We start from the raw sequence: 14,927 nt of genomic DNA on the forward strand, positions 1-14,927 counted from the left end.
AAAGTAAAAAAAGCAAGCAGTTCGGCAAAGATCGACAATGTTCGGCCTAGGAGGTGTGGCTACAGTATGGGCAGCATCTAAGGTCTTATCTGAATTATTCATAAACGTTAGTAGCCATTGGTCTAGCTATCAAATAAAGTTTCATTATACATACTAGGTACCCAATCGGAAGCTACTAAACGTAAATACTAATTAAACGGAAGGGAAATCGTCACTGACTACAGGTAATCCGCCGAATCCACCCCCTTCATTAACATGGCCCATCAAGTGTGGAGTGATTTCTCTCTACCGAAATAAGCTGCCGAATGGCCGAGTACATGTTATGCATAGAACCACCAATCAGCGGCCGGTTACAGAGACGGTTTCTCCGCCCACTGAGGAGGGAAGCCCTTTGAATTTAGTTGGGCGAACCCGTAGCTTATTCGGGAGTCTATATAACCCCGTGTAGCAGACGCTTACACTCAGTTGCGCTTAGGGCGCACTGGCGGACAGACCTGAAAAGGGGAGGGGAGTGAGGGCCTAAACTCTATGAGAAAGAATAAACAAAAATAAACTCTCTGGAAAAGCAGTTCTCGGCGGGTGAACGCGAGAAACCGCTATCCGAGGTATTCCGGCTACCACTGGAAGAAAGAGGGAGTTTTGGTGGTAGTCCTCTTCGTTCTATTTCTCTTCCTCCTTTCAAAGCGGCGTGCCGACAGAGACGCGTCTGTTTGAATAGGAAAGATGCACGGACCGCCCTCCGGCGACAGCGCATGCCCACTGCGCCTCATCAAGAGAGTGCAGTTTGGCATCATCAGTCCAGATGAACTTGTAGGTTCTTTTTTAATTTGATGGATGTGGGTGGGAGGGATGGAAATTAAAGCTTTTTTTATTTGTTTGTGTTTGTTTTCTCCTTGATCCACTATACGTACGCGCACTGCTGATTGATTACCTATGTCGCGGAAGTGTTCGTTTGAGACCGCGAAAGCATGTGCAAGTGTCGCTGTGGAAAGTGAAAGAGAACAGTGGGTATGAAACCTTTCACCTGTTTGGCCGCGTGGATGCCAATTTTAAGTGTTGACTCAACTTGTGGGTCATCAGGCTCGGTTCGTGATGCCCACGCTCTCCTATCATAAATACATTTCCTTGTGTCTCCCACGCGTTTGCCATTCTTTCCGGTATTTCCTAACATTTCTTCATTGAGTGCCTTTCAGTTTACTTCTAGATAGGCACGTCTAATTTATGTAACTTTTAAACCCAAAGTGTAAAGTATACCTTCATCCAGTTAACTTTATTTTAGGAATCTTTTTCTACAGACTCCATTAAAAGCAACATCATGAAATGTTTATTTTCGTGAAATCTTTTATAAAGTCGACTAATGTTCGAATTCAGTTTAAAAAAAAAAAAAAAGCGATGCATATTGGCGATTAAAAGTATGTTGCAGTTGTTTAAATTTTCTAAATTAAGCAGTTTGTTCCTGACGTGTGTAGGTGTGGTTTTTTTTTTTTTTTTTTATAAACTGGGATTTGGCATGGCTATGCTTATGGATATTGATAATTAAACAACTGCCCCAATAAAATTTAATTACCTTGTGGAAAAAGATGTGTTCAGAGAAATGTGTCAACATTGATAATTTGTATGAAACATTTCTAGTAACGTGGGGGATTAAATTGTCAGCATTTTCAAATTTTATAATAAAGTTTGTTCTTGCATTTTTAGAGTGCTAAAAGTTTGAGATTTGGCGATTAAATTAGAGTAATGTGCAATGATTGGACCTATTTTATTTAAAACTGCCAAAGCTTTGTTTTGTAGCTGTAAACTGTCATTCAGAATAATAAATTGAATTAATATCAGAGGAAAAAAATCTTATTTAGTAACCTGTAGTGTTTTTAGGATTAGCCATTGTTTTATGATACATAAATAAATAAATTTCTAACTAACAGGTTACACTTGAACAAATGTTGGGTTTTATTGTAGATTATAGAATAATTCATAAACACAGACCCTATTAACTTTGTGTAGTCATGAAGTGTATAGGACCAAAGCATGAATAAAGCCAGTATAAATGGTTTCAATATGTTCTACGTCCACAGACTAAAAGTTTATGGGGAAATGTTGGCGATCTTCGAATTGGTTTGCATGTTTCCCTCATTTAAATGCATTCCAATAACCTCTATAGTTAATTTCAAGTGTTAAGCTTTAGGTTTTAGTGGGAGCACTACTCCAGTGAGTGGTATACTGATGCAATCTAATAGTAATACCATCTTGTCTTTTGTAGAAATAGGTGTTTTAATCTTCACCCCATTTTTGTTTTGAATTAGTTTGGAAAACTAAAGTGCTCTTTGTAATTACAATATATCTTTATATCCAGAATTTAATGTGGAGTTGTTAAATAAGAGTGCTTGTAAAAGATATTTTAGGTTTTATATATGTAAATTTTAACTTTTTGTTGATATCTGATGTTTACCCATCCTAAAACATTTTTAGAATGACTTGACAACTTTTAGTATAATATATGCATAAACAAAAAATAGGGATGTCAGAGCTTTTTCCCCTTCTCCCATCATGTTTCAGCCCTTTGTAGAGCACTTTTACTTGTATCAAGCCCATCTAGCCACCACATCACCAAGCACATTTACCCCTCCAGTATGTTTCAGCAAACTAATGCATTAGACTGAAAAGCATAGGGGTGCTCGTTCAATTTTCATTACCTGGTAATGTGACCTAGAAGGTTGTATTGCAAACTAATGATTTTTGTTTATAATGAAAAAGAATAAGCTGTAGTTCATTGCCTGTAAATCTTAACTTTTGTGGTTTTTTTATTTATTTATTTATTTTTTAAAACATCTATAGAAAAGGATGTCCGTCACAGAGGGAGGCATCAAGTACCCAGAAACCACAGAAGGAGGCCGTCCCAAACTTGGGGGATTGATGGACCCCCGGCAGGGTGTAATAGAACGGTCAGGCCGATGTCAGACATGTGCTGGTGAGTGCATAATTGTGTATGATTGTTAACAACAATACAGCGTAGTGGTGATTAGCAAATTGTATCTCGAGTGTTAATTGTTGTATGTAGAGTAACTTTTAAAGCCTTTAGAGTCATAACTTTCTAACAGGCAGTGGCATCTCTATGGAAACCAGAGAATTTTCCCTATAACAGATGTACTGTTTTGTTAAAATCAAGGTTATTATAGTTAACGAAAACTAAAATCAAAAATGAAACTATTATTACAAAAACATTTTCATAAACTGAATGAAATAATTAACAGAACCGAAATGAAAAACTAAACGAAACTATTAAAGTAGCTGGAAAGACTAACTGAAATAAAATAATAATTTACTAAAATATTCTTGCCATTAGTCTTTAACCCTTGTAAGGTTTCTCTAATTCAGAAAGTCATCCACCACAAGCTGCCTACATATATTCATCCAGTGAATGGCGGCTGGCAACGGAGGGCGGCTGTTCACACAGCATTTGCAGTGACAGAGCAAGCTGAGTGCGGGTGCGTGAGAAAGAAAGCAATTTGCGTGCCGCCTTTCTTTATGCTTGTTGTATATCAAGATGTAATTTAAACGGCTGAAATCAGAATGTGCTGGCCAACAAAACGTTTACCATATGGACAGAAAAATCACGAGTGAGTAACGTTCCAGTTTATTTCTCAGGTGTCTGCTTTTTGTTGATGGCAATTCACCTGCCACTTCGCACAGAAGAAATCGTTTTTACTTTCTCATATACCAAGTATAGAGAAAGTATAGTAATCATGAAAAAATTCGACCTCGATATTTTGATGAATCTTGACGTTCTAATTTGTGTCCAACAATACTGTTTTTTGGAATTGTGTGTGTGTAAACACGATAACTCAAAAACGCAACTAGATAGATGGATGAAATTCGGCATGTGGTTGTTACACCGCAATTGTAGATCTAATAACTTTTGGGTCAAATCCATCACCCGGAAGTGGTAATTTTACCTGAACACATACTCGTTTTTAATTTACAGCTGCAGTCAGATTTATTCAAGTTTACTTTTATAATAATTGCTCGATATATTATTTTGATTTGTTGTTGATGGTTCCTTAGTGTACATAATATAAAAATATAATCCATTGTCTTGCGGTTTACTCCTCAAATATCCATCCCCATATCTGAGTATACAAGAAAGCTGAGGGGAGGGTACTCCCTGTTTTTGAAAATAAAACTGCACTGATCAAGAGACTGACTAGGTCATCATACAAGATCAGCATATTATTGCTGACCAATCACTTTTGCTTTAAAAACATTGTTTAACAACGAAGCTATACAAACAAAGGTAGAGAGTGTGACAAGTGATGAAAAACTAAACATACTAATGGGTTTTTGTATTTATTCCATATTTATTAATTTATCTTTAATTCATATTCACAAGTCAAAATTATATTTTAAAATATTTGTCTCACCTTTTTCAATGTTTTTCTCTCTCAAAAATAGTTAAAAGTATCATTCTTTTTGTTCCTAACATCAGCCTTATCATACATATTACATTACCTGGGATTGTTCCTGCTTTGCATCCAAACCTGCTGCGATAGGCTCCAGATTTCCTGCAATCCTACTCTGGATAAACAAGTTTAGATAATGTATATGTTGTTCTTAATCTCAGATGCTGTCTGTTGTTTTATGCCTGTCCGTACTCCTATTACCTGCTCTTGCTCTGCTCATTTTGGGTTTACTGTCCTTTATGGTGGTCTATTCAAGACTCACTGCCCCTAACCTTGACACTACGTGCTTGTTGTTCGTTGTTTCCCTCAATACAGCTTGGTGGGGTCTGCACACTCATTCAAGTCTAAGAGTCCTGTTGTTCCTAAGCCCCTGTGATTTTCATGAGAAAATATTTTAAAAATTATAAAATTGTGTAAAATTGTTCATATTAAGTGTCTAGTTTTGATTGCTTGTTTTTATCAGACAAAAACAAAACCAGATAGTAAACCATGCAGTGTAGTAAGCTTCCACTAACATTAAACTCGTAAGTAGTAAAACTAAAACTGAACTAATATATATAAAAATAAAATACAGTAATCCCTCCTCCATCGCGGGGGTTGCGTTCCAGAGACACCCGCGAAATAGGAAAATCCGCGAAGTAGAAACCATATGTTTATATGGTTATTTTTAGATTGTCATGCTTGGGTCACAGATTTGCGCAGAAACACAGGAGGTTGTAGAGAGACAGGAACGTTATTCAAACACTGCAAACAAACATTTGTCTCTTTTTCAAAAGTTTAAACTGTGCTCCATGACAAGACAGAGATGACAGTTCTGTCTCACAATTAAAAGAATGCAAATATATCTTCCTTTTCAAAGGAGTGCAAAGCAAGCAGTCAAAAAAAAATCAATAGGGCTTTTTGGCTTTTAAGTATGCGAAGCACCGCCGGTACAAAGCTGTTGAAGGCGGCAGCTCACACCCCCTCTATCAGGAGCAGGAAGAGAGAGAGAGCCACAGAAAAACAAATAAAGTCAAAAATCAATACGTGCCCTTTGAGCTTTTAAGTATGCGAAGCAACGTGCAGCATGTCCTTCAGGAAGCCGCTGCACACAGCCCCCCTGCTCACACCCCCCTACGTCAGCGCAAGAGAGAGAGAGAGAGAGAGAGAAAGTAAGTTGGGTAGCTTCTCAGCCATCTGCCAATAGCGTCCCTTGTATGAAATCAACTGGGCAAACCTACTGAGGAATTGTCCGCAGAAACCCGCGAAGCAGCGAAAAATCCGCGATATATATTTAAATATGCTTACTTATAAAATCCGCGATGGAGTGAAGCTGCGAAAGGCGAAGCGCGATATAGCGAGGGATCACTGTACATGATTACATCTTGCCTGAAGAAGGGGCCTGAGTTGCCTCGAAAGCTTGCATATTGTAATCTTTTTAGCCAATAAAAGGTGTCATTTTGCTTGGCTTTTCTCTAAAAATAAAATAGAAATGTCTTTGTGAAATAAAAACTAAAACTAAAAATACATGATGAAGGAAAACTAAAACTAAACTAAATTTCCAAGTAAGGTCAGAAAAATATAGAAATAAAATCTTATATAAAAAGGCAAAACTATAATAACCTTGGTTAAAATCACATTTAACTGCAATGCATGATTGTGAACACTTTTGTCTATCATGCAAGCTCCCTTTGCTACGTTTCATGTTTAGATTCATGATTTATTTATGTGTTCCTGGATATATTCTTTTAAATAAAATATTAGATGTGTTTACTGCCATTTATATTACCTGTTTGCAGTAAGAAGATTGTGGGTTCACTTCCCGGGTCTTCCCTGCGTGGAGAGCAATTTGAGTAGTGAGAAAAGCACTATGTAAATGTAAAGAATTATTATTGTTACTAAAACATTCTCCATCTTAATTTTTTACTCTTCAGTGTTTGTTTGAATAAAGATTAGATTTTTAACTAGCTGAAATTTTTTTTTGTGTTTGAGCAAATCATATTTTGAGCCCCATATCCTTGAATATTTGGAAATCCAATTTAATTACAAAGAGAAACTACTGTTTGCAATTCAATTATGGATGAGTCTGTTTAGTTACCAGGGACATGTCCATAAGTGTGTTTTTGGTTTTTTTTTTTTGTCCACCCCCCTGTGTAAACGATCCACCAAATTGACTTCTTTCAAGCGCCGTAAAAGTTAACTTTATAGAATTTGCCAACCTGCTCATCACTAATCGTGTTTAATGCTTTGGAATATCGCTGTTCAATGAGTGGATTTATTTTAGCTAATTAAGAACTCATTATAGATCAGTAATGACCAGCCATTTGGAACGTTTTCCCTGATTTAGGTAACATGACAGAGTGCCCAGGACATTTTGGACATATTGAGTTGGCAAAGCCTGTTTTTCATGTTGGCTACATCACGAAGATCATGAAAATTCTGCGTTGTGTCTGCTTCTTCTGTTCCAAACTTCTGGTTGATGCAGTAAGTGTGTGTTTTTTTTTTTTTAATGTCTCAAAAAAGTGAAATTAAGCTGAAATTCTCCTGACTTTAATTGATTCATTTTGTTAATGGCTTAATTATACATACTTGTTTTACCCTTGATTCAATTTTTTCTGTATCTTTTAAACTTTGTATTCCTTGTTCAATATTCTAAATCAGAGTTGTAAGGTTTGTGTAGCCATCAGTGTTGTACAAAGAGATGCCCCCGTAAAGATTTTCTATTTTCACATAAGTTTGAGTAGGTGACCATGTACACTTGTATTACTTATTGATTTCAAACCTTAAGTCCACGTTCTAAGGCTGTTCATTTTACACTTGTGAAATTTTGGCAAAAATGCATCGAGAAATAGCTGTGTGAGAATATACCTGCAGCACTAGACAAAACACTGAGATAATATTTTGATTTTAAGTTATTTAGGTAACAAGTTGTATCAGGTGCTGTACCTACCTACCTAGTTTTATTAAAGTGTGTTGCGTGAGATAAGTAAAATGAAAACCAATTTTTAAGAGCTAGAGGCCAAGCAAACAAATCTTGCCTATGGCGGTCATTTTTTCTTTTGAATTTTTATGCATGTTAAAAGTCAAACTAAACTCTCATTTACAACAAAATGTGTAGAAGTGTACTTCTTGCAGTGGTATACACAGTACCCAGTTTGTGCAATGTTATTAAAAGGTTGTTTGATAACATTTGCTTTTTAGTACAGTGTCGTATACATAACTGCAAAACCTCTGTTCTTTCTATTGTGGCTATCTTTGAACGCGGCTATAGTTGTCTGTCCAACTGTCTAATTTCTAAACTGTTCATGAGTTGCATTGATTTGAGTGAAGGCCTATACTGGATTCCTTGGTAGAGACAAGTTTCCATCTTAGACACAAGTACCAGCTTCGCATATATCCAAACATCTGCCAAACCAACTTTCAGGGCGTAACCTCAACTCCGCTTAGTTAGCGAACGAGAGAACTACTTAACGGATTTCATTTTTTTTTTTCTTTTCTATAATTTGCTTGAATATTCCGGTTGATTTTTATGAGTTCTCATTCAGCTAAGAATCAGTTCGTTTGTAGGAGCGAAATATATTCGTGCTAATCCGAGACAGTGGCTGTGGGCTTAGGGGAGGGGGAAGAATGACATCAGGCATAGAGAGCTGGGCAGGGTTATTTGAGTGATTGCATTGCTATCTCCAGTTACAACACGTTTTCACTTGCATTCAGTCCAGTTCGTTAACTGTAATCTCTTGCACCTGTATAGTAGTGCAAAATTAAAGTCTTGTCTCTTATGTGAGACAACTTGAAAACAGAACAAAAGCTCTTTTCTAGATCTCTGAAGTAATATTAAACTAAGTGTGATTTTCGCGAAGTTTGTCTTAAAGTTCGGGCAAATCTAATGATGGAGGGGAGGATTTTCAAAAACTAAAGCATCGGTTGTGACATTTGAAATTTAAATTTGGCTTCCCTTTTAAATATTACCTCTGTTATCAGCCACCTAATGTCGCCACCGTATGTTAATATAAACTTAAAACTCAACAGCAAAAATATATCACAAACGTTACTTTTTTTTTTGTATGAAAAGTGTATTGTTGGATAAGCCAGGAAGATTGATAATTTACAGTCTATTTTCTAAGCTTTCAGTAGTTACATTGGGTTAAAAAGTTAAAAACATTTGGTAGAAATCTGGATTTTTGTTTTCTCTGCTTCTGTTAAATAATAAATTCAAACCCCTACACATTAAAATGTTTTTAGCTAGAAGTTTGTACCTTGTGATGACATCCTTGTTGCTTTTGAACGCCCTATGGATACCGCCCTCCAGGGCTAAAATGTCCAGATCAATATATGTTCAGTTTATTTACTGCCTACTGTAGTTAATAAAGACATTTGAGTGCCGCATTTATACTTTTGCAAGGGATTGTGTGTAATGTTGTGCCTTAAATTGCAAAGTTCACATACTGTTTTACTTACTTGGGTTTCAAGTTTCTATTTGCTTAGTGTTTCTTCTTGGAAATTTGTCTTCCCAGTAAATTATCTTAATAATGCATCAAAACTAGATAATGTCAGTTTGGTTAAGAAGCTACCCATGATTGCTCTGTTCAGAGCCCTAAATCCAGCTGTTGGTTGGCAATTCTTCTGATGTACACGACTGGTTGACCTCTTTTCATAATTACAGCTTTAAGTTTTTTATTAAAAAAATTTGTATAGGTAAGGGAGAGAACAGTTAATTTTGGAAAATGTTCTTGTAAACTAAGCTATTTGCAATAGACAAAATCATGGGGTAACACCTCCTGCTGCCTTTTGAACAGGAGAGCAGTGTGCCGTTTCATATAGCTACTACAGCTTTTGAAATGATTAAAGAAATACAGATGAGCTGTTTCAGTGCTAATGAACATTATATACACACACAGCAAAGAAAAAAAATTGTGTATAGCACTTAGTTTTGCATGAACTGTTCTGCTTTGCACTACTTTTTAAAGGAGTGTGTCCTCATGTGTTGTGTAAATACTACCAAATGTTCCTGTGAAAACTCCTGTTTAGTGTGGTTTTTTTTTTTTTAAATGCACGTGTGAATGGGTTCATTGTCCAATCATGTAAAAATGAGGCCAATATTGCACGAGTGTAATTGGATTGTCTAACAGGTTAACAGCTCTGCCCATTCTATAATATGCCTGTTAGTTCTCCAACTCATTGCACGTTTATGCAGTTTGGTGTAATCAGTGTAATGTGTCATAAAACTATGCACATCTACTGTGGCTGTTATTCTTCCTACAAATTGAAAAAAAATATTGTCTTGTTTCTTTGTAGAATAATCCCAAAATCAAAGACATCTTGTCGAAGTCTAAAGGTCAGCCTCGTAAGCGCCTCACCCATGTCTATGACCTTTGCAAAGGGAAAAACATTTGCGAAGGTGGAGAAGAGATGGATAACAAGTTTGGTGTGGAACAGACAGAGGGTGATGAAGACCTCACAAAAGAAAAGGTACTTGGATATCTACATAGTATTGTGCAGAGTTGGTTTTGCTTCTCAAAAAAAATGCAATTTTTAAATAAAATAAATAACTAGAATATTCAAGCAGGGATTGATGGTTTGCACCATAATAAGCAAAGAACATTGAGTAGTGCTGCCTAGGAGAATACTTGGCTTTCTGGGATGAGTAGGTTGGAAAGTGTTGTGTGAAGCTATGATAAAGGTTTTTAGATGGGGTGATGCAGTTTCCTGGTAGGATTAGAGGTTGAGAGGGCAGGGTGCGAATGAAGGGTAGTGCTTTCTGCCCTTTATATAAATAAAAATTATACGTAATTGTTTTACTTCAAATATCTGTTGTAGCCTGAATCTTCTCCCAGGATATTGTCACTTAATATCAGGTATTTTTCATATGAGTTTATAAAAGAATATTTCCAAAATACAGCAGTTTTATCTGTCTGTTTGGAACTTGAGAACCTATGTGCAGTAAGTACTGGTCATTTATGGTTTTGCTTCTCTCCTAGGGTCATGGAGGCTGTGGACGTTACCAGCCACGTATCCGCCGCTCTGGCCTGGAACTGTATGCAGAGTGGAAGCACGTAAATGAAGATTCTCAGGAGAAGAAGATCCTACTTAGCCCAGAACGTGTCCATGAAATCTTCAAACGCATTTCTGATGAGGAGGACATCATTTTAGGAATGGACCCAAAGTTTGCACGTCCAGAATGGATGATTGTGACGGTGCTTCCTGTCCCACCCTTGTCAGTCAGGCCTGCTGTAGTAATGCAGGGCTGTGCTCGTAATCAGGTAAAATTGGAAATCGGCTTAGAAGCAAGGTTTCAAAAAGTCAATATGTCTTAAGATACAATACTGAAAAAATGCTTTCTCCCCCCCCCCCCCCCCCCCCCCCCCCCCCCCCCCCCAAACAGGATGATTTGACACACAAACTTGCAGACATTGTGAAGATCAACAACCAGTTACGCCGTAATGAGCAAAGTGGTGCTGCTGCTCATGTCATTGCTGAGGATGTCAAATTATTACAATTTCACGTGGCTACTATGGTTGACAATGAGCTTCCTGGCCTGCCCAGAGTAAGTGTACTAGTTTTACTAGTGTTTTTCTTATTAAATAGATGGACTCTAGGGGAGTGGAAGGAAATGAGACTTTAATGATGCTTGAACTTGGTGTACCTTGGCCAAGTTTGAAAGACTAGTTTGGCCAAGCTGTCTTTACTACACACCATGATACAGTGAAATCTGGCTTGTGAGTAAAATTGTCCAGTAAATAATTTAATCTGTCCTGTTTCCCAAAGACTTTCTGTTAAGGATTATTGACAATACTTAAACTGGCAATAAGTTGTATGGCTCTGGGTGTCCCCTGCTGAGGATGTGTACGCTCTCTATGGTTGGTTGCAGTCTTGTGACCTGTGCTGCCTCAGTAAGCCAGTTATGCTAGAAAATTTTATAGAAATGGTTGACTTCACATTCAATTGAGGTGTAAATAGTGAATGGAGCACTCTTGTTCCTAGCCACTCTTGCCTTGACATTCATGATTCATTCATGATTGAATTGGTGTAGTGTCCTGTAATCTATGTGGTTACAGCAACTGTTCTCCTCCTGTCAAATGACCAGATTTTGGGGTGCTGCATAAACTCAGTGAAGCTTAAGACTGTGTTGCAAACAAGCAGGCATTCTATTTTGCCACTTTTTTATTTCTAGTGGTAGAGTGGTCATCTATGAGCAATCTGTTTTAAAATGGTCCATGTGAATGAAAATGACACCATCAGATGAACAATAACAGTTAAAGAACGTGTGTTTTAACAATAATTAGTTAAGATTGTCCTTCTCCTTGACTTCTAGGATGGTGATCCTACTGCATTCAGTATATGCATTCCAGTGTCCTCTTGCAAGCTTTACATTACAACAGCTTTTAAGTCTGCTCTGTGAAACTTAAGTGATTCTTGCATTATTCCAATAGGCCATGCAGAAGTCTGGGCGTCCACTAAAATCAATCAAACAACGATTAAAGGGAAAAGAGGGTCGTGTTAGAGGCAACTTAATGGGGAAGCGTGTGGATTTTTCTGCTCGAACAGTCATCACTCCAGATCCTAACTTGTCCATCGACCAGGTTGGGGTTCCACGCTCCATTGCTGCTAACATGACTTTCCCAGAAATTGTCACGCCCTTCAACATTGACAGGTGAGATTGGGAATCTTGAAGTGTTTGTATTTAGGTTTTTTCTTTTTTTAAAGGCAGATCATTCCCGTTATACAAATGAATGGGTCCTGGATGTGGTGTGTAGATACTACAGTAAAATGTAACCCAAAAAATCACAGATCTTGTTGCATTGTGATAAAATGATTGAAGAGATTAAAACTTTGTTCTGTTGTGATACACCATTGAATATTTTTAAAAATCACTACTGTTGGAACAGGCATTTCAGGATATCTTATTTCTGTGTAGTGCAGCCTCCAAGCCTCTGTTGTGCCTAGGGGGGGGTGTGTGATATTGGCAAAAAATAATATCTCAATATTTTCTGCGACTTTGACGATAACGATAATTAGATCATATTTTTGCGTCCTTTAAAAATGTAAGTCTTACTGATCAAGCCTGGTCTTGTTAATAAGACGTTATTTTGTAGCTTACTAATGAGATTAATGGAAACAACATTTTAAGGAAAATGGGTCTTCATTTCAAACTGAAGTTGAATAAAACAACATTAAAATCACCAGTCACTTTTACTGAGATCAAACAGTGCAATTGTGTATAACCATTTCAAAGTGGCCTAAAGGATTTGCACAAACTGCAGCAAGACTGTTATAATGAGGGCATTTTAAACACACTTGCCTTTAATGTAAACAAGATATGAATCCAAAGGGAATAAAATACTAATCATAACTGAACTACACAGCATAAACAGAGCACAGCAGTTTGTTTATCCAGACTGTAAAGTGAATTGTGCAGCATACAAGCAAGAAGAAAAAATTTACATACTGTACGTACTCTAGTGTAAAAATCCAAAAAAAACAACTGATTTTTGACATATTTGGCAGATTGCTGTCCTTTGAGCAACATCAGTCTTTCCAAAGCCAAACCACCTCCACACGAGTGAAAATTATTTCTGTCTTGCAATGAAATCTTAACGATGTAGATTGTGCGACTTTATTTATTTATTTATTTATTTATTTATTTATATATATATATATATATTATATATATATATTATATATATATATATATATATATATATAATATAAAAATTGCCTGGTGCTGTTTCCTTACTCATTTTGACATGTGGTGTGCTGATTGTGCATGCACTGTGGTCTATCCTGTTAGGTTAAGGTTGCATGAGCCAGTGAATGTGTGTATTCTCCAGGTGTGTGGTGTGGGATATTTTTTTTTTTTTTTTTGTAAAGTGAGTGACATACTCTAATTTCAGCTTGTACATTGTTAAAACAACAATTAAGATATTACCATTGATTATATATATTGCACACTCCTAGTTGTGCCACCATTATTATAATAAAAACCATACAATTCATACACCAATTGCTTAACTGCATTGTCTAGAACATTTTCTAATTGTCCCTATCTTAAAAATGCACCATATTACACTTGTCCATATGTTGTAATTATACCACTTACGCACATGACTTAGAGTTAGAGTAAGGTTACTGTCTCTCTTTTGTTTAATACTGCCAAGTACTCACTTTTCTGTATGTGGGTTTTTTGTTTAGATTGCAGGAGCTTGTCAGAAGAGGTAACAGCCAGTATCCAGGAGCAAAATACATCATCCGTGATAATGGAGATAGAATAGATCTCCGATTTCATCCAAAACCAAGTGACCTCCATTTACAGATTGGATATAAGGTAAGTGATTTGGATTACCTTTAACACTTTAAAAATCATTCATGCAGGCATGCTTAAGTTTTTTCTGTAATGCAAGTTAACTTCTTTTTTTAGTTCATAAAATATTTTCAGATGCTATTGTTTTAGTTTGTTTGCACTTAATATAATTTGACATTTGAAGGATAAAAATTTTGCTGGCGTATCAACTTTTTGTTTGGAATTGTATGTAGTGGTATTTAAATATGTATGTATAATTTTTTTTTTTTTTTTCCCCCTACTTTAGGTTGAGCGACACATGTGTGATGGTGATATTGTCATCTTTAATCGACAGCCCACATTGCACAAAATGTCTATGATGGGGCACAGGGTGCGAATTCTGCCCTGGTCCACCTTTAGGCTTAATCTCAGGTGATTATAAAAAAACTGGAAAGGTCATACCATTTATATATTTAAAAAAAAAAAAAAAAAAAAAAACCTTGAGGTTAAGTTTCTTTTGACTCGTATTGGTTTCACTTATACATTTCCATATCCAGCACAAGATTGTTAATCTATTTTGATGTTGAAGTGTTTTAGATAAAGATATAGGCATTACTAAGAAATGACAAAGGCATATTATGTCTAAAACATCTTGTCTGTTCAAAGTTAAGCAACATTTAAGCCCCATCTCAACTGTTTGACCTTCTGTTGGCATTTTAATCTGAATGCACGACAGAGAGTAGTAGGTTGTGGTGACAGTACTCTGGTGTAGGATTTTCAGGTAATTTAAGAGGTTAATTGTTCAAAAATGCTTTATGGAGGTTACCAGGAAAATTTGGTGTAGTTCTATTAATGCAGCATAATCAGTCTACTAATAGTGTTTTATTTCCCCCATATTAAACTACAAGACATAAATTGGGCTCTGGGTTGCATTGGTTTATAGTTCATGCAGTGGTAAATTTTGCTGCCGTTCGTTTTAGCTTCAGTGGTGTAATGTTGCTCACTGACGACAACTTGTCTCACTTAAAAGTGAGTTATGTAGCAGTCCTTCGTAAAAGAGAGATGCACACAGCCTTTCTTCAGTTGGACACAATTGTACATTTCAGCTACCTCTTTTAAACAAAAATTTGAGGCTTTAACATGAAACACAAGAGCAATAGAATGTACAGTAGAAAGTACTTTAGTAATAAGAGTTTGAGTCCAATTGTGGTGGCAAT

At 36.5% G+C, this 14,927-nt stretch overlaps 1 protein-coding gene across 1 annotated transcript in view; it reads left to right on the plus strand.

Moving 5' to 3' along the window:
- The first annotated feature begins 476 nt into the window (after nt 1-476).
- The window catches only part of polr2a (RNA polymerase II subunit A), a 33,449-nt gene continuing 18,998 nt past the window's right edge, over nt 477-14,927 (plus strand). The window contains exons 1-9 of the mRNA XM_028798376.2: nt 477-810; nt 2,833-2,965; nt 6,781-6,917; nt 9,729-9,902; nt 10,412-10,693; nt 10,816-10,977; nt 11,864-12,084; nt 13,623-13,755; nt 14,018-14,142. Coding sequence (XP_028654209.1) covers nt 724-810; nt 2,833-2,965; nt 6,781-6,917; nt 9,729-9,902; nt 10,412-10,693; nt 10,816-10,977; nt 11,864-12,084; nt 13,623-13,755; nt 14,018-14,142 — 1,454 coding nt within the window. The 5' untranslated portion in view covers nt 477-723. The remainder of the gene's footprint in view (nt 811-2,832; nt 2,966-6,780; nt 6,918-9,728; nt 9,903-10,411; nt 10,694-10,815; nt 10,978-11,863; nt 12,085-13,622; nt 13,756-14,017; nt 14,143-14,927) is intronic.

This window comes from Erpetoichthys calabaricus, chromosome 3, assembly GCF_900747795.2.
Source record: "Erpetoichthys calabaricus chromosome 3, fErpCal1.3, whole genome shotgun sequence".
Taxonomy (NCBI): Eukaryota; Metazoa; Chordata; class Cladistia; order Polypteriformes; family Polypteridae; genus Erpetoichthys; species Erpetoichthys calabaricus.